At 44.5% G+C, this 25,689-nt stretch overlaps 1 protein-coding gene across 1 annotated transcript in view; it reads right to left on the minus strand.

The window, feature by feature from the left end:
- Positions 1-25,689, minus strand: part of LOC311237957 (kinesin-like protein KIF27) — a gene marked incomplete at both ends in the record, with an annotated part of 49,258 nt that overhangs the window by 18,624 nt on the left and 4,945 nt on the right. The window contains 5 exons of the mRNA XM_084325931.1: positions 1,354-1,482; positions 2,347-2,459; positions 2,635-2,825; positions 23,633-23,755; positions 23,936-24,873. Coding sequence (XP_084182057.1) covers positions 1,354-1,482; positions 2,347-2,459; positions 2,635-2,825; positions 23,633-23,755; positions 23,936-24,873 — 1,494 coding nt within the window. The remainder of the gene's footprint in view (positions 1-1,353; positions 1,483-2,346; positions 2,460-2,634; positions 2,826-23,632; positions 23,756-23,935; positions 24,874-25,689) is intronic.

Below are 25,689 nucleotides of genomic sequence, written 5' to 3' on the forward strand. Positions count from 1 at the left end.
AGCCGACGAGACGGAAAACAGAACGGGAGAAGGGTGTTGAAAAGATAACTAGAAACTAGAAACTCTGAAACATCTCATCAAGCTGCTGAAAAGACACACACAACATTATCATTTTCACACACACGCATGGAGTTTGATTAAATATTAAAATATTATATAGCCATTTTATTGCACTGCGCGTATTCTGTCTACACCTTTTGCACTGCTCTTATTCTGTCTATTTTTATACTCATTCTATGTCTGCACTTTATGCATTGTCTTTATTTTGTCAGAAAACTGCTAATAATCTTCTGTAGATTCAGTCAGAAATCTATCATAATCAATAAGAAATCTATTACAATCTCTCTCTCTTTTTTTTTTAAATAGATTCTAATGACAGAGATCTCTATTATAATCTTTTTTTCTCATCGATTTTTTTATGACAAATCTATTCATTTCTTTCCGGGAGGGTTTTAATATAAATTCTCTGTTCATTTATATTTATATATAATTATAATTATGACAATTTTATGTAGATTTTTATGCCTACGGTATGTCTATTTTGTGTCTATATCACTGCTGTGAAGCACTTTGGGCTGCAAGTATTGTATGAAAGGTGCTATACACATAAATAGGGATGTTCGATATTGGCTTTTTTTACCGATATCCGATATACCGATATTGTCCAACTCTTAATTTCCGATACCGATATCAACCGATACCGATATATGCACAACACCCCCCCCCCCAAAAACAACATTATGCATACTTTTCAGAATAAATAAAATAAGAATTTGTTCTTACTTGCTTGCCTGGGTAAATAAAGGTTAAATAAATGTAAAAAAATATATATATATATTTTAAAACCGATACCGATAATTTCCGAGATTACATTTTAATGCCAATATCGGCCGATAATATCGGTCATCCCTACAAATAAAGTTTATGATGATTATTATAAAGCAGACAGACATACGAAAATGCACACACACACACACACACACACACACACACACACACACACACACACACACACACACACACACACACACACACACACACACACACACACACACACACACACACACACACACACACACACACACACACACACACACACACACACACACACACACACACACACACACACACACACACACACACACACACACACACACACACACACACACACACACACACACACACACACACACACACACACACACACACACACACACACACACACACACACACACACACACACACACACACACACACACACACACACACACACACACACACACACACACACACACACACACACACACACACACACACACACACACACACACACACACACACACACACACACACCGGTGTTGTCCAGCTCATTGATGAGTATCTCTTTGATTGACAGCTCCTGGAGGACCTGGCTCCTCCTCTGAGCGATACTGCCATGGGGTCCAGTCTGCTCTACATACAGCTTGGCACTGCTCTCATCCCCTGACAGACAGACAAGGGGATTAAAGTTGTTTTTTTATGTGAATAAATACCATTCTGAGGTAAAAGTTCAAGTTTCTTTATTAGTTGTCATACAAAAATACAGAATACTTTTATATGAAATGCTTATCTGCTAGATAAAAATAAAATATATAAGTAAAAAATAGAAGTCAAAAGTATGTAACAAGTGTAAACAAAAGTGTTCAAAACAAAAGTGTTCAATATACATATATACAATATAGAGTAGAATTTTTTTTTAAACTGAGTTACAATACAATATAAAGTACAATGCAGAAATGGGATGAGGTACAACTTAGGGTAAGGTGCAATGAGGTATGAGTTCTAGTGCAAATCTCTTTACCAATAATATAAATATAAAGTGTGTTAGAGTGTCTAAAGTGTCTAAAGTGGGTGCTAGCAGGTGAGTTGTTTATTTAAAGTGAGTGTGTGCGTGTGGATGTGTGTGCTGTGAGTGTATTTGATGGTTTGTTACATAGTGTTATTGTCATTGAGCGTCCTGATGGCCTGGGGATAGAAGAAGCTCCTTCTGAGTCTCTCTGTTCCCTGAGTCTCTCTGTTCCCTGAGTCTCTCTGTTCCCAACTTCCCTTTGGGCTGTTGTTGGACAGATCCTCTTCATGGCGTGTTCATTATTCTCATCCTCCCTCCTCCACCAAACACAGCAGCCGGTGGCTGGGCCATCACACAACTGATTAGCATACTTGTTGTGCCCGTCTAGTCAGCTGTGCTATTCCGATTAGAAACAGACGTCTATGTGTCATGATGAATGGGGAGAGATTCCGTCTTGAAATCAGGATGAGCTGCTGACGACTCTACAATGACCTACACCCTGAGAGACCCCAGTGTACCTGTGGTTAGCTCGGTCCGTTGAGGTGACAGGATGCCACTCTGTAGGATCTGGAGCGGCCCGGTGCTGTCCTGACTCTGGACTGGTCTGGTCCATGTCCGGTTCATGGTACGCCTGTGGAAATGTCACATGGTCTACCAAGTCCACAGCTAACTCACTGGTGGAAGGAAACTGAATTGGAATTGCTACTTGGGAAAATACATTTAATTAATTATGATTATTAGTGTGCTTGCAGTCTGCACATAATGACATCGGTGTCTGCAGGTGAAGATTGCACCAGTTCTCTCACCTAAACCCTGTTGTGTCCTCGTTCTCCTCCTCTTCGTCTTCCTGCTCCTCTTCCCTCTCCTCCTCTAGCTGGTTTATGAATGGACAGTACACCTCCTCTTTCGCCTCGATCTCTGCCGACAGGAGGTGACCACGCATCTTAAAGGCTGCCATCACTCTCTCCAATGAAAAGGCATGGGGACTAGTGTGGATCTACACACACACACACACACACAAACAAACACACACAAACACACACAAACACACGCACGCACACACACACATTGAGGATAATTGCATGCCAATTAAAGACCTCTGAACAGGTCCTGCATTATATTATATTATATTACACACACACACACACACACACACACACACACACACACACACACACACACACACACACACACACACACACACACACACACACACACACACACACACACACACACACACACACACACACACACACACAAACACACGCACGCACACACACACATTGAGGATAATTGCATGCCAATTAAAGACCTCTGAACAGGTCCTGCATTATATTATATTATATTACACGCACGCACACACACACACACACAATTAAAGGGATATTTTTTCTTACTTCCCAATGATAATGTTGATTGGCAGAGTCCTTCCTCAACACAATCCATGCTGTTCGTCATAATAATAAATAATAATAATAATTCATTTATTTTGTATAGTGCTTTTCAATGACCCAAAGTAGCTCCAGATAGTTAGTCACAAACCAATGCAAAGTCAATCGCGTTAAGCTCCTGTCTGTACAAGCTGATTGAGGCTCACTGACATTGACTTTGTGTGCACTGTGGAGACCATTTAAATTTTACAACAGGTAGGTCCGACCAGTGCGACCACGCATTGTGATTGCTCGAGAGCATTCTAAGCCATTAGTATATTCATGATACACTCACGGTTAAATCACCATGAATATACCACTGCGCTAGCGGGCTTTCGAATGTTGTAGAAAGTTTCAACTGCCATTCATCAAACGGAAACTGTGTCAACATGACCTACTCCGCAGACAACGTTACGTTTGATTTAACGTACCTGTAGGAGCAATTTGATTGTTTTGTGTTATGTCTGTAGTTGGTTAAGTTCATCACTGGGTGGCAGCGCGGAGCACATGGGTTTTTGGATATAGGCACAGGTGTAGGCGCGTGATTACAAAACCAAGCCGCATTTCTCGGAGACGCTCTCTGATTGGCCGACGCCTGTTTCTACACTGGTTAAGCTTAGGCACTCTTCGAAGTTGGTTAAGGTTAGAGTTTGTCTTAGAGCGTGACGGCAAGTTATTTCGACGGTTAAGCTTAGGCACTCTTTCGAAGTTGGTTAAGGTTAGTTTGTCTTAGAGCATGGCGATAGAACGCCAGGTAGTTTTGCAGGCTGTTTGGCATGGAAATGGGCAAAGACACAGCTCGTCACGGATTGGGCAAACGCGTCAGTGGCCAATCAGAGAGCGTCAGTCAGTGCCAATCAGAGAGCGTCTCCGAGAAATGCGGCTTGGTTTCCTAAGCATGCGGTGTAGGCTATTGCGCAATCAAGGTATGGGTGACGGCATGGCCGCCTAGTTATAGTTGAAAGTGGGGGTGCACGATTCTTAAGTGACAGGCAAGGGGTGGTTTGGAGGCAGATTTTTTTTAATTTAATGAACACCTGTACGTGCAATTTCCTGCAATATAGCCTTCAATCTTGACCAATAAAGCTGCTCTTTTCACTATAAAACTCAGTTTATATTGCAGTATGATAGCCAATTACTATAATAATAATAATATATTAATATATATACTGTATATATACTGTATATTGATTTTTCGCTCTTTTATTTTTATTAAATCAATCTCCTTTCAAATAGGCCACGTTTTTAATAAGAAAGAGAAAAAAGATATATTTCCATTACCTGTAACTCTTGTGTCTCTTTCTCTCCTTCTCTGCCTCCTCCCTGAGTCTGCACAGTCACCATATCATTCTACATTAAGGAGAGCAATACACTTATGAATACACTGAACTGGTTTGAATACACAATCTTTATGCTACTCTGTAAAGAAAGGGAGAGAGAGGGGGGGATATATGATCCAAGAATTTGTGACTTAATTTGTTATGTTATCCTACACTTTAAGCTGACTGTGATATTTCCATTACCTGTAACTCTTGTGTCTCTTTCTCTCCTTCCTGAGTCTGCACAGTCACCATATCATTCTACATTAAGGAGAGCAATACACTTATGAATACACTGAACATCGTTATGAAACATTTCTATTAGCATTTCACCTCTTTCTTATGAACATTTTTCAACTAGTCTAAGGGCGGGATCCACAAAGAATGGATTGCACGGTGCTAATTGCACCCTTACTTACAATTCATTATGAATTGAAAATGGGGGACCCTGATGTAAACAAGACGAAAGTCTTTCTCTGGTTTGCATCAGTGGCGTCGTTAGCCCTGGGCTTCCGGGGCTTTAGCCCCGGATGTTTTTCTCCTAGCTCCTAGCATCCCCATTGTCTGTGCTGAATGTTTGTTAGTGTTTGGTATTTTTTGTTGGTTTTTAGTACTTTTAATCCATTTTTAGTAAGTAGTTTTCATTTGATCCTATCATTCTTTCATTCACCGATTTGTGGACTTGAAGATGTGCACTTTAACACAGCAGCACCTGGAGCCACCCATACCCATGTCCAGTGTCCACTGACAAAGACATGCTCATGATACTGTGATAAACTATAATAAGCTTTAATCGAACCCTGGTTCATTTCCTCGGATAGTCCGGTTGGTTTGGGGTGGTGTGAAAGCTCATTCACTCTTGCAAGTGAACCCTGCTACAGTTCATTTGAGATGTGAATGCAAAGCGGACCAAAGGCAGGAAAATACCCAAAAATCGAATATTTCTTTTATGAGAAGACTGAAACATAATTATAATGAAACACACAATAGTTTTTTTTCGATTGCTTAAGCATGATTTTGAAAACAGGGCCCGGTGTTTCAAAACACACAATTAGCACAACCACACACACAATTATCAGAACACCTCAGATCCTTTGCTAAATTAAACACTTGTCAAAACCATACACTAATTTATAAAAACTACATTTTGTTACCATATGAAACACACGTTTCATATGACTCAATTCTGTTTGAACCAGTTACACACACTGCTGTGCTTAACCTAAAACACATTTAGCAATTCTACTTCTCAGTGATTAGAGTACTGTAAGTGAAGTATGCAGAGAATGTGCAAATATACAATAAATTCACCAAACACTACACAAGACCAATGCTGTAGAGTAGACTGATGAAAATATAATTTATTTATCTACATATACCCAAATCAATGATGCAGACTGCTAAAAAAAACATTTTCTCTCCATATACCCAAATCAATGATGCAGACTGATGAAAATATAAATGTTCTCTCCATATAACCAAATCAGTCAACATTTCAACATGGAGAATCACAACAAAACATGTCCCAGTTTTCATGCTACTATGTGCATAACACTGTAAGCTCAGCAAATATCAGACAAACATAAAATACTGTATCCAGTACAGGTTAAAATTACAGTAAAACAAAAACAATTTTGAAAAAATTTAAATAGAGTACAGAAAATACTAGACATTATCTCTTTGCCTATGGATCTGGCAAGATCATTTTTTGTTGTGATTCTCCATGTTGACATGTTGACGGATTTGGGAAAATGGGAGAAAATGTATATTTTCATCAGTCTGCATCATTGGTTGTCTTGTGTAGTGTTTGGTGAATGTATTGTATATTTTCACGTTCTCTGTGTACAGTACTTCACTCTCTTTCCATTTTGGTTGAAGACAGGTGAACTCACCTGCTGCATTTTTATAGTGCTTAAACCTGATTGGTGTATCTACAATTAAGCAATGGTGTGTTTGTGCATCTGATGGCTGTGTTTAACCAATTGGCTCATATGTGTGGTAATTTGACATTCTGTGTCTAATGTAATGGAAGTGTGTTTAGTGTTTTGCAAATCACTGTGTGTATTGTTTTGCAAAAAGTGTGAGGCTGACATTGTGCTTATAGGGGTGCAAATCTGGGCCTACGTTTTGCTCCTTGAGTGTAAGGTTTTGATAATTGTGTAATACTTTTGATTTGAGTGTTTATGCAATTGAAGAAAACTGTAAAGACTAGAGATTAACTGTTTATTTCTTTTGTACATAGGCTGTGCATAATGTTTGTTTGTTTGTTTGTTTGTTTATTTGCTTATGTGTATGATTCTTAACTGTTTTTATTTTGTTATTGGTGTATATGTGTGTATGTATGTACAGTATATGTATATATATTATATATATATGTATATATATGTGTATATATGTATATTTGTACTCCTGTTGGGGCCTCTTGGACCAGATCAATGTTTTATCTGGCAAAATAAAGGTTAAATAAATAAATAAGAAACTGATGATTTGGTCCTGTTAACTTTGAATTTTCTATGGGAACTGCCCAGATCCCTCTCATGGACATGGACCTCACTTTGAGAACCTCTAATGATTCGAGTTCTTCAGTATTCATCTCTAATTACTCTAAAATTGCGTATTTCTGTGTTTAAAAAAAAAAAAAAAAAAAAAAAGGGGGAGCCCCCCTCCACCCCCCCGGGCTGAAGCCCCCAATGTTTTCTAACCCTAAAAACGCCCCTGGTTTGCATCCCCTTAACAATCATGTATATTGAGCCGTACTGTACTGTACGCTGTACCCATTCTGCAATCTGTTATTGATTGATTAAAAATGTTATTAACTTTGATCGCCATGGTTAAATTCATAATTTACCATCCCTAGCCAGCTCTATTTGTCTATGGAGAAGTTCCCCTTCTTTGCAGGGCTATAACTTTTTAAATTCTATTGCTATTGACATTATTATGGCCCATTCAATGTCCTATGTCCATTGTTCAGGGTGTAGCAACGTTAAACTTTTTCGTTCACATATTCATACTAAAATATGGTCTAAAGCAGTGGTCACCAACCCGTCGATCTTGATCGACTGGTCGATCTTTGAGACTGTCCCTGTAGATCTTTCCATGAAAATTTAAAATAAAAAAAAAAAAAAAAAAAAAACGTTTTTTTTTTTTTTTTAGATCTTACCCTGAGAGTCCACATTACAGTTCTACCTTTGTTTTGATGTGAAAAGTGATGCTGCACTTAGCACTGACTGAGAAAGTACACATACAGTTCTACTTTTGTTTTGATGTGAAAAGTGATGCTGCAATTAGCACTGACTGAGAAAGTAAACATTACAGTTCTACTTTATAAAATGCTAATTGTAAATATGTTTGTCAATGTTAATAATATGAGAGTCCACATTACAGTTCTACTTTTGTTTTGATGTGAAAAGTGATGCCGCATAAGATGACTGCAATTAGCACTGACTGAGAAAGTACATAATAGTTCTACTTTGACGTTTTAATGTTGGACCAAAGCATTGCATGTAATTAGAATACAGGCAAATAAAAGTCATTTAGTTTAAAGTACAATCTTGGCTGTCTTTTTCTCTCAACGCTTCAATAGGTAGATCTTGCCTTCACCAAAAAAAAAAAAGAAGTGATCTTGGGCTTAAAAAGGTTGGTGACCACTGGTCTAAAGTATAAGTATGTTTTTATCGTTTTCTGCAGCTTTCTCCAGAACTTGATTTATAGCCCCAAATGCATTATATTGATGATCAAATACAGTTTGGTAGCGATCGGTGCCAGATGAAAAATTTCAACTGGAGGTACTTCTAGAAGTTACTACGTATCATCTGATATTGACCGGATGGGCGGGGGGTCGTTTATAATTCCGTGGGCAGCGTTAGATGATTCATCTAGTGTGGGTCATATGATCATCATAGCAGTTTATATCAAACACGGTAATAATACACGCTAAAACTCACCCCAGTCTCCTCGGGCCGTTGGGCGATCAGCGTGGAGTAGACAGTTTTCGATTATGGGATGTTGATCCTGATTAACCATTTCCTGGGCCCCGTTCCCCGTACCTGGATAACTGAGTTAGCCGGATAACTTTCGGTCAAGTCTGACTTAAGCCGGACTTTCCCATTCCCCGAAGCTGGATTGTCTAAATCACCATGACAACAGATCAAAAAGTTTGAGCCTGGTCGAGAGCAGGGTTTAAGTTCAAGTTAGCCGGATGAACCATAGCCATGCCCCCGCAAAGAAGTGACAGCCCATTTCCTGAAATTATTCCCACAGTCTACGATCTGCATTATACCATTCTGAATTACGTTTTTGTGCTCCATTCTTCCAGAGGGGGCTTTTGAAATGTAAAATAGACCCAAAATGCTGATACTAAATTCACTTTGTCCTAAATAATGCACGTTATATTATACCGTGGCGCTCGCTCGGTGCGATGTACACATTATGTGGTTATTTTAACAACGCGCAGCATTGCAAATGTGAATCCCGCGGGGATATCCTTAATGATTGAAACCTATCGCTCGTTTGGCTGATTCCTTTCATATTCTCCGCTGTGGATGAGGAGCGAGGAAGGAGAGGAGCGCCTGGATTTTGTTTCATTTCAAGCATAAAATTGAAGTGTCTATGCGTGGATTGTGGATTTTGTGTGATATTGTAACTGGGATTAAAATGTCTGATGAGATGCGCTGTTTGACGGATTTGAGAAATTGAATGAGCCGTTGACGTCACATTAATGAATGAGAATAAAGAGATAAAACTTCATTCAAAATAAAGAATATTCTAAACACGGGTCTCTCGTTCATTAATGTATAAACAATGAATTTATCCCATCTGGCACAGTGGCGCAGCGGTAGTGCACAATCCTGGCAACCGGGCGACCGGTGTTCGAAACCCCGTGTTTCCAATATAATTTTTTGGAATATAATATTAATGATTATACGCAGAAGTAGCCTAGTTTTAAGTTAAAATATTATAAATCTACATGCATTGAGGATGTCATTCTTTATATAGCTCTCAACGTGCACCAAATTGAATTATTCCTACATTGCAAAAAGAAGGAAAAGACTAGGAGAAGTGGGATTCGAACCCGGCCGCCTGTGTGAAAGTCAAAAGCAGACACCGTTACACCACAGTGTAGATAAGTAAAAGATCCACCATACATCAATCAATGGGTAAGAGAGCCGTGTCCTTATTCCGTATAACAGTTTAACTAATTATTTTCGCTAGCAAGATCTCATTTGATTATCCATTCCATAAACCTACTGCCAGCAGGCAAGTTTAAAGAAATATAATCTGATTGATTGGGGTAATGAGGGACTTAAAATTAGACTATAGATAACGCATTTAACTTGTCGGCGAGGCGATTGAGCCGTAATGCAATCTGTTAATAAAGTTTTAAATTAATTAATCAATCAATGCCGTTAGAGAATCAGGATCTCTGCTATCGATACGTGATGGCTTTTCAACTGAAGCGGCCGCGCGCACTTATCCTGGGTCTCAAGTCTGGTTTGAGTTAACGAGACTGAATCCACCTTCGAGGAACATGAAAATCCCGGCTTCAAACATCGGGTTAACTGAAGCTGGATAATGGGACTATTGATCGACTTAGTTGAACCAGGTACGGGGAATAGGGCCCAGGTTGTATAATACCAAATAACGTTGTTTATTGAGTTAGGGCGAGCGATTGATTATCCAGTGTGTTGAGATAGAGTCCTGCTAATGATATATGATGAAATATGGATGAGCACTTCCTGTTTGACGAGTCACTTCCTGTTGGCGATCTGCCGATCGGCCACCAGATGGCGCTCTTGAACCGCTAGAGTTGAGTGGAGCTCAGCTGTACATCTCAGGTCCCCGGAGGAGAAATATGATTTCGATCACAGATTTTTGAAATATTGATATCAAAGACGAGTTACGGCGTCTTCGGCAGAATGAGCATGGCTAGGAAAGACGTCCAAAGGCGTTTTCGGCGACCATAGTGTTAACATATTGCAGAATGGGTACAATACAGTACGGCTCAATACACACAATTGTTAAGGGGATGCAGACCAGAGAAAGACTTTCGTCTTGTTTACATCAGGGTCCCCCATTTTCAATTCATAATGAATTGAAGGCTGGCATCTGTAAATGCAGATATAAGTACTTTATTCTTATTTTATTATCATTATTATTATTATTATCATTATTTTCTTTCCAATGAAATAAAAATCAGAAAATAAGTGGTATTTGATGGAAAATATGAAAGTCAATGCTTGAAGGAAAATGGACTTCGGAAATCAGTTTTACTGTTCTGTAAAAGTCTTGTGGAATGTAATGTTTTATGTTTTGTGTGGACCCCAGGGAGACTGGTTGTTGTCATGCAACAGCTAATGGGGATCCTAATCAACTCAAACTCTCATGGGCTTCGATCTACCAGGTAGCTAGCCCCTTCCGTGACTGTGATGCACCGAGTGAATCCACAGTCACTTGCTCCTCGATAGGAGACCAACGTATGTTGACCATGAAGGACTGGTTCTGCCCGAACCGCTCGTTATACAAGTATCACAGAGACATTTCAAATTTCAAATTTTCACTACAACTCGCACACCTTACTGTAAATTGTACCTAAATTGTACCTCATCCCATTTCTGCTCTGCACTATATAGTATTGTATATTAGTACATTGCATAGTATATTGTATATTGTATGGTAACTCAGTTACTTCTATTCTGCATCGAACATTGTACATATGTCTATACTGAACACTGTGACCTCTATTTTCACTTCTATTTTACATGCTATACTATTTTTATTTTTATTTCATACTATCTTGTCTAACACAGTCTCTGGAGCGAAACAGTAAGAAGCATTTTGTATAAAAGTATTCTGTACTTCTGTATGACAACTATTAAAGAAACTTGAACTTGAAACAAAGCTACTCACAGTTGCATGAGGGTTTCGGACAGAGATACGGGATGGTTTGAAAGCTCGGCGTTGCATGCGCACTGACTGCTGGGGGAGGGAGGGGCCGTGGGAGGCACTGGATCAAACCATTAAAATGTGGGGGGCAGGGGGGGCACAATCTTTGGGAACTTAAAAACTCACTATTAAGTGTCATTGCGTATTATTAATTTGATTGAAATTACGTTTCACATGATCAAAAAGTGGGGGTGCAAAAGCACACGTTTGCTCCCCCAAGTTCAATTGTGGGGGTGCAGCTGCTCCGTTTGGTCCATTGATCAGGTGCCCGTGGGTGACGGAGATGTCTCACGGTTTTTACCGCATGCACCACGCTCGTTTCACTATCATAATGTCCATTTATATAATCTATTGTTTTGCTCAGCAACCATGTATTTATGTTAATTACTTGAATTAACTCTTTCTGCGCCATACCAGAGATTTATCGGGTTTCGTCGCCAACGGTTGAGAGCCATACCCGAGATTTCTCAGGTTTAGATCCTTTGATATTTTTCCTTTGATCCCCATTCTAAACACTCGCTCGGAGCTGCCTGTGTCTCCCTGGCACCGCTGGTGGCAGTATCGCCTACCTTTTGAACTGGGTATGGTCTCTCTGTCTTTCTCTCTCTGCTTTTATTTTGCTGCAGGAACTCCTCCCCCTCAGAAGGAATCAGATTTTATCGCCTCAAACCTATTGTTTCCCGTATGATAGCCATGCCCAATATACACAAGTAATTGCGATCGCGATGGGATCACTAGGATTATTCTTTTTGGAGTAGCTTCTGGCTAAGGTAAGGTCTATTCTGTCTATTTTACCGAAAAAAACAGGCTTTTGTACCGATCACAGCGTCGTCTTTTACCGAACCTAAAACATGCTTTTGGTAACGATCGCAGTTTCGAGGTAAAACGACCCCCCCCCCCCCCTTGATGATTTTGTGAAGAAACATAATATATATGGTATATACCTTTGATTTGGAAATATTTGGAGTTTCAGGCGAGCAACCCGAACGATTTGGGCATATGCATATAAGACGTCATATCACATCAATTATTTTGGAAAGGGGTGATGTTTAGCGCGTAATAGCGCACAAACTAAAGTATGTAGAAATTAACTGGTTTGTCAATATTGGACTATAAACAATGCCTGTCACTATTGGACTTCAGGCGGAAGGCAGCCCCCCCCACCCCGATTATTCTGGGAGGCACCCCGGTGGCCTCTGTGGAGTCCTGCCGCTTCCTCGGCATGACACTCTCCCGGGACCTGAAATGGGAGCTGAACACCATCGCTCTCAATAAAAAGGCCCGGAAGAGGATGTACTTCCTACGTCAGCTGAGGAAGTTCAGGCTGCCGAGGACCATGATGGTCCAGTTTTACACCGCCATCATCCAGTCCATCCTCACCCTCTCCATCATCACCTGGTTCCCTGCAGCCACGGTCAGAGACAAGGCCAAGCTGCAGCGGGTGATACGCTCGGCGGAGAGGGTGATCGGCTGCCCCCTTCCCTCCCTCGAGTCCCTACACTCCACCAGGGCCTTGAGGAGGGCAAGGAAGATCATGGCAGACCCCGCCCACCCGGGTCACAACCTCTTCAACATGCTCCCCCACGGCAGGCGGCTACGGCTGCCCAAGACACTAAAGTCCCGCCACAGACTGAGTTTCTTCCCCTCAGCAGCTCGCCTGGTAAATGAGTCAGGTGTCCCCCTGCTCCCCCTCCCCTCTATGGCGAGCTGCTAGGGCTGGACTTCTGGACTTGAACTTTGTGTTGCACTGTATCCATGTCCCCAACCACCGCACTTTCACAGTCTTGCACTTTACTTAAAATAATTTATTTACTGTTGTATTGTTCTTAATTGTGAAAAAAGTATGCACTGTAATGTCAAATCACGTTCTATTTTGTACCTGTATAAAATGGCGAATAAAGTAATCTGAATCTGAATCTGAATCCATAGCTATAATACAGAACACACGATGGGTCTGCAAACATTGCGAAAATTGTCAATAACACTGGCGCCATTGAGTGAAAATGGGAAAACAGCGTGGCAGTCAATGAGTTAAATGGGAACTTCATCCAACGGCAAGTGACAACGACTGGACATTACTTTTATCTTTAATTGCGCGTCAAAGACGAGGATTTCCCGCACCCATCCGAGCGCCTACCAGGACATCAGGATAGTCGCTACAGTACAGTACTACAGTACAGTAACTATAGTTTATAGTTAACGGGTACGTTCAATTAGAATAATACGTCATTTGTTTGCCAAGCTGGTTGATAGCCTACTCCATTTGAAATTCCATAGCCGTGGCAATATTCCTGATATTCCACTGGTTCTCGTGTATTATTGCTTAAAGCCCAACCTCCAGGTTAAACCCTACTGATCAATTATGGGTAGTTTACATCATTGGTATATAATTTCATTATTTATTTTTTTCCATTTGACACCGGAAATGCCACTCTGAAAGAGTTAAAAAGGTCCACGCACGAATAACATGCACGCGCGAATCAAAAAAGCTTATCAAACGCCGACGTCACAACAGGACAACAGGTGCATATTAATGAGCCGAATCTAAAAGCTTATCAGACGCTAGCACCTAGCACGGCCGTGACGTCACTTCAGGAAACGTATGCCTTATGTCCGTCCGGGTCATAGTACTAGATCAATGGTGGCTCACTCGGTGCATCACAGTTAGCCTATATCTCCGCCGCGTCTCTACAATTCGTAGCCGCATTTCTGCAGACCCCTCTCTGATTGGTTGAACTCCATTTCTGCAGACCCCTCCCATTTCTGCAGACCCCTCTCTGATTGGTTGAGCGAAGCCTCTCTCTGATTGGTTGAGCGAAGCCCCTTTTAAGGTACGCGCTTGGTTTGAGCAAAGCCCCTCTCAGGTACGTGTTGTAAGGTTATCGCGGTGCTCGCGCCAAAAAAAGAAATCGCGCCAAAAAAAGAAAAAAGATGCCGCACATTAATATGGCAGCAAATCTTAAAATACGCGTCAGCAATGATGAGCGTTTTCCCTGTACTCCGCCATGTGAATCTAATCTGGATGCGTACCCTGAACTTGTGGTAGGCCTAGACATTTTCAATTCATCATCTTGTTTACATCAGGGTCCCCCATGTTCAATTCATGATAACATATATGACATACAGGTAGACAGATGGACAGTACTGCTACATCTAGACATTTATGACATACCAGATTTTGAACTTGTGGTAGGCCTAGACATTTTCAATTCATCGTCTTGTTTACATCAGGGTCCCCCATGTTCAATTCATGATAACATATGACATACAGGTAGACAAATAGACAGTACTGCTACATCTAGACATTCATGACATACCAGATTTTGAACTTGTGGTAGGCCTAGACATTTTCAATTCATCGTCTTGTTTACATCAGGGTCCCCCATGTTCAATTCATGATAACATATATGACATACAGGTAGACAGATGGACAGTACTGCTACATCTAGACATTTATGACATACCAGATTTTGAACTTGTGGTAGGCCTAGACATTTTCAATTCATCGTCTTGTTTACATCAGGGTCCCCCATGTTCAATTCATGATAACATATATGACATACAGGTAGACGGGACCTAAATAACTTATGTACATATACCGATATGCCCTACTCTGTTTACTTGTTTTATTGCACAATGTCGTTCTATTGGATTCTATTATATGTTATTACTATTGTATTATGCACATCGTTGCGGGCAAGACCACCCGCATTTCATTGTAAACTTGTATGCAAATAAACAACTTGTGACAAATAACTCTTGACTTGACTTGACCACCAGCCTCTCTCTCTTAAGGCATTAACTGGGTTAATTAATCTAAATGTTACATTGTAACTGTCTAGTTATTGATTGATTGAATTGATTGAAAACTTTATTAACAGATTGCAGAATGGGTACAGTACACAGTACAGCTCAATACATACAATTGTTAAGGGAATGCAGACCCCAGAGAAAGACTTTCGTCTTGTTTACATCAGGGTCCCCCATTTTCAATTCATCGTAACATATGACATACAGATAGACAACTGGGTTAATCTAAATGTTACATTGTACAGTAAGTGGGGAGTGTAAACAAGTTGAACGCTGGCTGTGTTGTGAAATGTGAATAAACCGTGAAGTCACGCGAAATAACGTTATACGCGAAGCTATACAAACCAATTACATAATCCTATCCAACATGTGTAAAGGCACACACAACATATTCCAGTTCTGTATCGTTAGTGGCTTAGCTTGGCATCGCTACTGCACTATCTCGCGTACGTGCACGCGTACTGAATAAACCACAAATGTACCTCTAATACCAGTATTAGTCTGACCACACCCCTCATCAGCTTACCTTCATAAGCAGGTGTGTGGTCACCTGCTCTCCTCCTTCTCGCTTTCACCACAAGGAAGAGGTGCCTCGGTAGATCCCCACACTTGACACCATGATGGAAGAAATTGGATTAGGAACAGCTTGGGAAACAAGGATACGTTGACATCATATCTTTATTTTCTCTCTCACTATTTTCGAGAAAATACGGCGATATTGTCTTCGTACTGGAGTGTCTAGAAGATGATGATCATTCTACAAACCCTCCACCGGTTTTCGTATTGGGAGCACGCCGCTGCATGCTTCTCAACTGCAGTTCCTTGCTGTGTTTGTTGGGGTGAAACCTGTCAGGCCACAGCTGAACTGTCGGACATGCCGCTGTTGTGAGGAGCGGTGCGTTCCAGGTTGGGTGAGTAGTGTTTTGCTGGCGGGCTCCACTTGTCTGTTAGTGCTATGGGGGCTACTTGACAAAGTTTATGGAAACCGGCCCCAGGCTAGGGTCCTTTGTTTAGCCGTCTAGGCGACAGAAGGCCTTGGTCTGGCGACCATTATAGTTTTAACTAGTGGGCCGCGACCATTGACACTGGTGATCCCTGTGTGTTCTGGACGAGTGGATTCTCTCTGTCACCGTGTTAAGACCCCATCTTTCATATCCAAATGAGAGTATTCCTTCACGAGGGGATATGTGCATGTAATGTGCGATAGCGGCAGATTCATGTTCAAAGTCAGCTATACAGGCCAGTTGGTACTGTGCTGATTCCGCCGGACGTGTTAATGTCACCGTTGTGAAGCGGTGTTGACGTCTTGTTTTCTCTTTTCTCTTAAAAAGTGAGGAGGGTTCAGAACGGCGGCCTGTCTGGGTGAGTGTTATGTCATTGTTTACATGTTCATAGCTTACGGTTAGCCGGTCGGTGGCCTGGCGCGGGGTAGCTTGGCTTCTCGCGCGCCGCCGGGAGCTCGCTCCTGATCGCGTGCGTCGTAGATCGGCGTCTCGCGAGCGGAAGCAATAGCACCCGAACGGTTGGAGCAGCCGTTAGCTTGATGCTATTCTGTTGAACGTGCTTTGATTTTTAACATGTTTTACACTCTTGACCACGACGTCATCCTTGACAGGGGATGTTCGTCGACCCTGCCTGAGCCTAGACGGGGATTGCGTCAACAAAGAGGACTGTAGCGACTGGTGGAGCGGCGACGCTGCCCGGATCGAACAACACGGGACGGCTGTGTTCTACGGTGGCTTGTGACTGCACTTCGCTGATCTGCGTTCCGGGCAGGTACGGGGTTGGCCAGACCTCATAAACACGTCTTCTGGTTTTACCTTGCTAAATGTATTGTGAATAACGGTGTTTTTTCCCAAAACGTGTGTTGTTGCAATGCATTTGAGATACGTTGCGGGTTGTGTGTGAGCTGTTTTTGTCACTGGCAGTTAGCTTCTCCGTGCAGGTCGTGATGTATTGATCTGGTTGTTGTGTGAGAAACATCATGGTGTTTATGTGTACCGTGTACTCACTACTAAGGCAACTAACCTATGAAGCTATGCTTGGTGACGAGTGAGTAAAAGAATGTTCTTTCTCAGACTGTAATGACAATGAACAGTGAGTTCACACATTAACAGGTTTTCCTGTTTTAACTGGCCGTATTGAGGGTAAAATAGGAGGATTGTGTTTCCCCCCCCGGTTCCCTGGGGACTTTATCACCTCCTATCAGACATGTTGTGCATTAATTGTGTCTTTTGTGTGGTAGGGATACGATGTAACTCTCAGCTTGATTGCTGAGGTTGTGCTAAATCTGCTGGAGAAACTTATTTCCTAAAGGGTAATTGGTTTGGTTGCTGTCATGTGTGCTTAGCAAGGCCTGTGGTCGATACTAATCAAGAATGATGTATTCTCTCATTGTGAAAAAAACGGCGTTCCTCTGTTGAGTGTTTTTGCCATTTTTTGTAGGTGATGATGGGTTGTGTGTGTCATGTGACCTACAACTGGGTTGTACTGGCCACAGAAGCACATGTGTATGTTGGACCGGGGTTCTTAGAGCCCTCTCTATTCTGTGTTTTTCCTTAGTAAAAATCAGATAGCAGGTTAGCTCGTGCGCTGTGTGGAGCTGTGAAACGCTTCATAGAGCTGACTATGACTGTGTCATATTCTCTTTTTGTCGTTACGTCGTATCATGGGTGTGGGGTCGTAAAGGGGTGAACTGGTAACCTTTCCTCTCCCCATTGTTCTGTCGGTCAGGGGTACACCCCCTGTCCTTCAAGGTTCCCGTCACGTGGCGGTTCGGCACGTTACGGGGGGGGGGGGGGGGGGGGGGGGGAGGGAGTTCCTGGTCCCACGGCCTGGTATATTGGGCGTGTGCACCGCAGGAATTCCCCCGCCATAGAGTACGTCACCGTGCGCGTCTCTGTTGGTAGGACTTCCGTGTGCTGTTCAGGTCCATGTGATGGATCTGTTTTCAGGGGGGGTGGTCAGGGCTCCTCCTCACCAAGCGCCTACTCAGGCCTTCTGTGAGTTCGGACTCCTTCTTCCATGTGAGGAAGCCTCCATCAGAGTACAGAGCCTTCCTCCTCAGATTGTCAAAGTGAGTGGACCCTCTAGAAGGGTCCTTTTCTATTGTATGTATATTCGATTCAATTCGTTTATTGAGTGTGTATGGGTTCGGTGCCTCTTCCCCGGAGGCCCTAAAACCAGTTTTTTACATGGCTCAAGGTGCAATATATTCTTTTCAATCTGTACAGCTCGCGTGGGAAGTCTCTCTGGGGATCCCCGTCTCTTTCCTATGGGAGGGTGGTGGGATGTAAAAATGTGAACATTTTTTACCCCGGCTGTGTAGACTGGGATACATACTGTTGATGCTTCCTTCTTTCTATTCCAGAAGTGTTGGAGTTAGGGAGTGTCACACCCCTCTTGTCGTTCCCCTGGGCGCCTTGAGGATTCAATGACAGGTCTAAATAGCCTGTTCATTGATGGGGGTGTGTCCCGACGCACGTATAGTGCTAGCTCGCTGTAAACAGGCGATTGACTGGCACGCCTTAGTTGCTTGTGGTTGAAACAGCGTTTTTATAAAGCAACTGAGATGGGGGTTTTTCCTCTTCCGGCGACCACATCCCATGACCTGGGTGGGTTGTCGACGGATTCTCGTTCATGTCTGGGGGATGATGACGGGATGGATCTGAACATATGTAGTGGGGTCTCACGCCCTTGGGGTGGGCCACCAGGCGCGGTTCGTCCCGACGTCTGGGTGGCGCCTTCTTTTCATGTTAAGATCAACACGCATATCTGCCCTTCTCCTGGAGTAGGCATGTCGGCGTGGTTAGGGCACGGGACTGGTTCTGGTCACGCTGGTCCAGATCAGTTGAACCCGTTGTCCGCCGGGGATGCAGATCTGCTGTTCTGGTACCCTGAGGGACTTGGGCTTTTTTCAGGGGGAAAAATGCCAGGTCGGTCTGGGTGTCACAGGGTTAAGCGCTATGGAGACCCTGGTTGGGTATGTTTTTACTCAGCACTGTCGTCATGGCTTACAGCCATGCCATTCTGTACGCGCTCGATCTCGTCGGATCTCGGCCGCTACACAGGTTGGTCCTGGTTAGTACTTGGTTGGGAGACCGCCGGGGAATACCAGGTACGGTGTGCTTAGGGGCTGGTTCTCCATTATTTTTCGCTCCTCTCTCACGCATGGCGAAGAGGGGCCTGTGGGGGTGGTTTTTTGACCTCCTCTGGTGACCCTGTGCTTCCCGTACCGCCAGGCTCGGTCCGAAGTGATGTTTGCGACCCGTAGGCCTGGGTTAACCCTTTTTGGAAACTGGAACACTTGTACTGCGGTATAGCCGGTGTATACCCGCAGGTGTGTTTTGGAGTTTTTTCTTGAGGGGTTATAGGAACAACCACCGCATTGGGTAACACCGAGGTGGTTGATTCCCTGGTGTGTTGGAGCAGTGTCAACTCCCGGGTTCACCGTTTGAGGGTGCCCCTGCACGTTCATGACGTCTGCCAATCGTGTCAGCCTTCTCTGCCTCGACCCCTCTGGGTGGGGGTTGTTAAATGGAGGCTTGGTCATGCAACACCGCCAGCTTACGCTCCTTCCGCCGGGGCGGCTGTGTTCAGCTGTCCCCTCTGGCGCCTGTCTCGTCCGCAGTCTCCAGGCTAGGGTTAACAGCCTGTTGCCTGGTTTTTCCCCGGTGCGCTGCCTGCTTCCGTTGGTTAACCTTTTTTGTGTGCTTACGGCCATGCTGACTGCCTATTCTGCAGGGTCAGTGTGCCAGGCGGTGTACTATTGGGGGGACGGGGCCCGCTCGGCTTACGGCCATACCGACCTGAACACGCCCGGTCTCGTCCGATCTCGGAAGCTGGGCAGGTTCTGGCCTGGTTGGTTCCGCCTGGGAATACCAGGTGCAGTAACTGAGGGGCCTTTGTCCGAATACGCTGGCGATGTGGGGGGCGGGGCACTACGTGCCCACCTGGTGGGGTCTTGATGCTGGCATCATGGACTTCTCCGGGCCCCCATTCCAGGGAGTCCAGTCCTTTTGGTGGGTCTGGGTCTTCCTTCGTGCTCCGCTGCTACGGCCTTGCCACGGGGTTGGGTTTGCCCTTGACCCCGTGATTCTGGGGGCAGTAACGAGGTTGTTCCTCCGTTCGTTCCCGGGTGGCATGCGGGTTGTGCGTGTGTGTAGTCGTGGGGTCAAGCCACGGTCTGCTCACCCTGTGCGTTGAGTTGCTTGAGTGCCTCTTCGCACGGTCGGGTCCGTCGCCCTCCCGTGACGTCCCTAATAGGGGGGCTACCCTCCATTAGGGGGGGTCGGGGGGGCTCGGCCCTCCCTGTTCTGATGGTTTTGGGGGGCTGTCAGCGGGGTGTATTTGTCAGCCAAGTGGCTCCGCTTGGCCTCCCTTGTGCAGTAGCGATGCCAAGCTAAGCCACTAACGATACAGAACGTTAGGTTATGACTATAACCAAGTTCTGTTAGTTAGGGGCGATGCTTGGCATCGGACGCCGCTGCAGCCCTTGTCCTCACCTTGTGGTGAAAGCTTGGGAAGGAGGAGAGCAGGTGACCACACACCTGCTTATGAAGGTAAGCTGATGAGGGGTGTGGTCAGACTAATACTGGTATTAGAGGTACATTTGTGGTTTATTCAGTACGCGTGCACGTACGCGAGATAGTGCAGTAGCGATGCCAAGCATCGCCCCTAACTAACAGAACTTGGTTATAGTCATAACCTAACGTTAACGGTATATTTTTTTAATGATTCGTTATGGCGTAATCAATACTTCCATGCGTATAAATTGCATTCGCGACCTCCATGTTTTGGGGCTATTCATCAGAAAACTCGGATCCGGGATTCGGCTCCCATCCGTCGGGCAACAACCGTGGGTTTTCAGCCTCTCTCTCTGGAGTTAACGGAGTTTCGACTCCTGGCTAGAGGAGCTTGTCTCGGCTCATGCGGGGGGCCAATCAGAGAGGGGCTTCGCTCAACCAATCAGAGAGGGGTCTGCAGAAATGGGAGGGGTCTGCAAAAATGGAGTTCAACCAATCAGAGAGGGGTCTGCAGAAATGCGGCTACGAATTGTAGAGACGCATCCCTGCTACAGTCCCTGCTACCACTACACTCACTGACGTTAGCCTATAGCCTGCCGTCCCTGCGGGTGGTTCTCTCCTCTTTGTGTGCCCCCGTCCCCGCGGAGGAGCTTGTGGACTCGACAACGCGCCGGAGCCCGCAGCGCTAGTAGCTCATAGCTATCGTGTAACAATAGCCTTTACGGGCTCGAGCACCCTACGGCTGCCGCCGCCGTCGCGTCCATGGGCCCCCCGGCAGGGCACCCGTGGGGACGGGGGTGTACAGAGAGGAGAACCATTTTGGGTCGGCCGTTCATGCCGGCCAGCGAGCCGGATGTCGGGATATGTTGTTAGCACAATAGCTACCAAGCTAAGCTATGTTATCTACTAACGTTATAAACACAATATGTGTACAACGACACAATGATTTACATTATTACAAATATGGTAACGTCGTTGTGGCTTTTACAAATAGTGGTTAGCTTTAGAGATGGATGGATGGCTATAATCACGGAGCAATAGTGAGGTGAAACATACATTTTCATTCGGCTAGTAGTAGCGAGCATATATCTATGGTAGCAAGGCTCTCTGCCTGCCACTAGCTGTGTGACTCTCAGCGCCCCCTGGTGAGCCCCCTGGTGCCCTGCACCTGTTGTGACGATCATTTCGATTACACACGCACGTTATGAACCATTGATTAAAATATGCACGTGCGTGGTGATTGTGTTGGGCAGACAAAATGTTTGATAAAAACGCTAAAACTGGGTCAATTTCAATACTTTTTTTCCCCCTTCTTCATGAAAGCCACTGTTGGCCTAGTCCACATTGTTTATTGAACAAAAATACAACGTGGAGGTTGACCTTTAAATGAGCCTCAGTCAGCAAATATTCTAAATTTGCCAACATTTCCAAAGTTCCGGAGCTTAACTTTGCATTGGAAAATGTCGGGCTCTTTTTGACCCCAGGCACACACACTGCAGTCACCCACCTTCCTGACGGGTCCGTCGCCACAACTATGGCTGATCAAAGGTACACTATGGGGTCTCCCTGCCGAGTTCCCAGAATCCTTTGCTTCGACAGACACTCCTGAGGTTGCCACCTTAAAAGTCAGGAGTTCACCACGGAGACGATCGATCAGCATCTGCTGCTCCTCCAGCTGATCACACTGGAGAGAGAGAGAGAGAGAGAGAGAGAGAGAGAGAGAGAGACAGACACAGACACACACACACACACACACACACTTTTAGCTAGATTGCTAATTTAAATGAACCTCGGCATGGTTTGAAAGCTAGTGGCAGACTGGGGTACATCACCGAAATCTCTAACCGTTTCATGTAAGTGAATGGATGGCCATTAACCCCATACTCTGGGAGATGTTGAATAAATAAAAGGAAATGGTGGTCTAACCTAGTTTGTTAGTTAGTGATTAGTCAATCTTTCTAACCAGCAGGGTCCATTTCATAGATATGGTAGTTTATACCAAAATGTTTTAGTGTTTTGTTTTTGTTATATTTTGTTTAGCTAGTTCCACTAAAAAGGGAGCTGTCAATCAAGCGTGCTCTGATCGCGCCTCTAAAGAGCCAATCGGCCTATCACAGCGTAATATCGGAGGCACTGCAGTTTGTCACGCTACAGGGCGAGTTAGGAAGGGGGTAAAGGGGATATGACATCATTGACAGGATACTGTGTCTAGTCTGCTGGAACGTAAAAGAAGAAGAAAAACCACAGAACACGCTCCATGTTCTTGATTGAACTTACAGATTTCGCAGAGTTTGAACATTGTTTGAAACATTTGTAATAATGTAAGTACACAACTCAACAAAATATACAACCTAGGTCTAGTAGTTTTTAGACAATTTAATGTGGACATGTTACATTTGAACAATAATGTTGTTGATTGGTACAGAATCCTTTCTCAGCACCATCCACGCTGTTCCTCATACTAGCTCTGGATAGGTAGCCTGAAGAAATGTACTTCAGTGAGCTTCAGTCAGCTTGTTCATACAGGAGTGTGACCCCATTGACTTAATATTGGTTTGTGGCTTCTTATCCAGAGCTAGTATGAGGAACAGCATAGATTGTGCTGAGAAAATATGCCATCAATCAACATCATCATTGGTAATAGCAAATAGGGCTAAGCCCCTTTAACCATAATTTTATTTCATTAAAATGAACCTGAACTTTAAGCCTGCATTTTTTATTTGCCTTGCCAATATAATTGTCATTGATTTGCTTTTCTCTATCTCTCTCTGTCCCCACCTGTGCGTGTGTGTGCTCCCTGGCTTCATCTAAGGACTGGAGATGTGACTTGTTGTCATGGAGGAGTTTCTGCACCTCCCTCCTCAGCTGCTCCTCCCGCTGCTCACCTATGGCTAGAGCCTCCTGAGGGGGAGATCAGAAGAGAGAGGGAGGGTGGAAAATAGGACACAGCCATTTTCTGTGTATCTTATTTTATTGCACTATAGCACCATTTTACTCCCGTCAGTTTTATGCTAATTTATGTAAATAAAATAAAAACACACATTGCGGATCAAAAGGAGACTCAACTGTGATCAATAATACCTGGCATGTGTTGAGTTGTCGTCGGAGCTGTAGTATATCAGTGTGATGATCAGAGTCATTGATAGCTCTCAGTTTTTCCTGCCAATCCTCGAACCGCTGCTTGAGAGAGGGACTCAAGGCGGCGCTACCTATATCCTCCAATAGCAGAGCAGCTTCCTGAGCCAGGAGGCGGTGCAGCAGCCCGTCCGGGTCACGTGTCACGTCGGTCTGGTTGGCCCGCGTGGAACTGTCCATCACGTTCCCACCCCCGCCACGTCCCTTCTCCCTCTCCCTCTCCATCAGTGCCTCTCTGAGTATCTGCACTTCATACTCCAGTTCCCCGAGCCTGGCCTCCCTGGGATCCCACGCTGGACACAATGCGGCCTCGCCGTGGGCACACGGCGCTCTGGGACGGTTGCGGACGCGCCGCGCCCTGGAGGCGAACTGCAACGCGCCCAGCGTCTCGGCCATGTGGCAGTCGGAGGGGCTCATGCACACCACCATCAGTGTGTGGGCGGAGCCGCCCAGTGAATCGCGAAGGAGGCGCGTGATCTTGGCGTCGCGGTACGGCACGTGGTTGTGCTGGTTGTTGTTGTTGCCGCGGCGATGGCGGCCGGGGTCGGAGAGGGCGCGGATGACGTTCCCCAGGGCCAGCAGGCCCGTGTTGATGTGAACGGACTCTTGAAAGCGCATCCCGGTGTTCCCGGTCTTCTTGGCGCGTTCGGATCCTGCGAGGTCCACGAGGTGGAGTTTGGAATAGCGGGTGGAAGGGGAGGAGGAGTCTGAAGGGCGGTTGTGTTGGGAATGCTGGGAGAGCTGCAGGGTGAGGATGGCGTGCGAGCGGCTGGAGCACTCGTTCATACCCGTGGGCCCGGTGTGGCGCAGGGCACTCCCTGTTTTCAGGACACTGAGGAGCTCCTCTGCTGAGCACACCGGCACCTCCCTGGCCCCCACCACCACTGGAAATACACACACACACACACACACACACACACACACACATCCACACACACGCACACACACACACTGTTACATCCCAATGTATGTGCTTCCCCAGTGTGTGTCTTGTTCTCCATTTTGTTTCCTCCCTCCAGCCAGAACCCGTCCTCCACCATTGGTCCCTGCTATGCCCTTCCATTGGTGGACTACATAGCAGCACAGCACCGATTGGTGGATGGGTTTCAAGACTCCAAGACCCAATCAGAAGCCATCACCCACCACCCAATCATGGATCACCCCACCCTGTTAAAACATGGCTTCTCACTTCAGTCTCTCTCTCTGGCATGAGGCTAGGCCTGGTGTGATTTAGTGACATTGAACATTGATAATATTGCATTTGTTTATTGGCCTTTGTGAAACTGCCTTTGTGTGTGTATGGCCACAGAGAGAGCATTATTAGCTATAGATTGTTTTGTTATATGTTTTCCATTCTTGTGTGTATCATTAATGTGTTTTTTCCCCTCTTTTTCAGAAAGCCCAGATGGGGTGAGCTTTTGTTTTGGTTAGGTAAGGGTAGTTTAGGTAATGTCATTTATTTTACCATAGATTAGGTTGGTTTATTTGAAGAATAGTGGTGTTTGTTGTTTTGGCCTTGGCTCACCCTTGAGCTACATGTGCTTCCTTTGCATTTACCAATAAATATCCTTGTGTTTACAAACCTGGTCCATCATTTCTATCAACCAACATTTATGTTACAGCCCTTTACCCTTAGACCCACAGGGGTCGACTCACTCACTCTCTCTCTCTCTCTCTCTCTCTCTCTCTCTCTCTCTCTC

The sequence above is a fragment of the Notolepis coatsorum genome (assembly GCF_963971535.1).
Source record: "Notolepis coatsorum genome assembly, chromosome: 12".
In the NCBI taxonomy this organism is placed as follows: Eukaryota; Metazoa; Chordata; class Actinopteri; order Aulopiformes; family Paralepididae; genus Notolepis; species Notolepis coatsorum.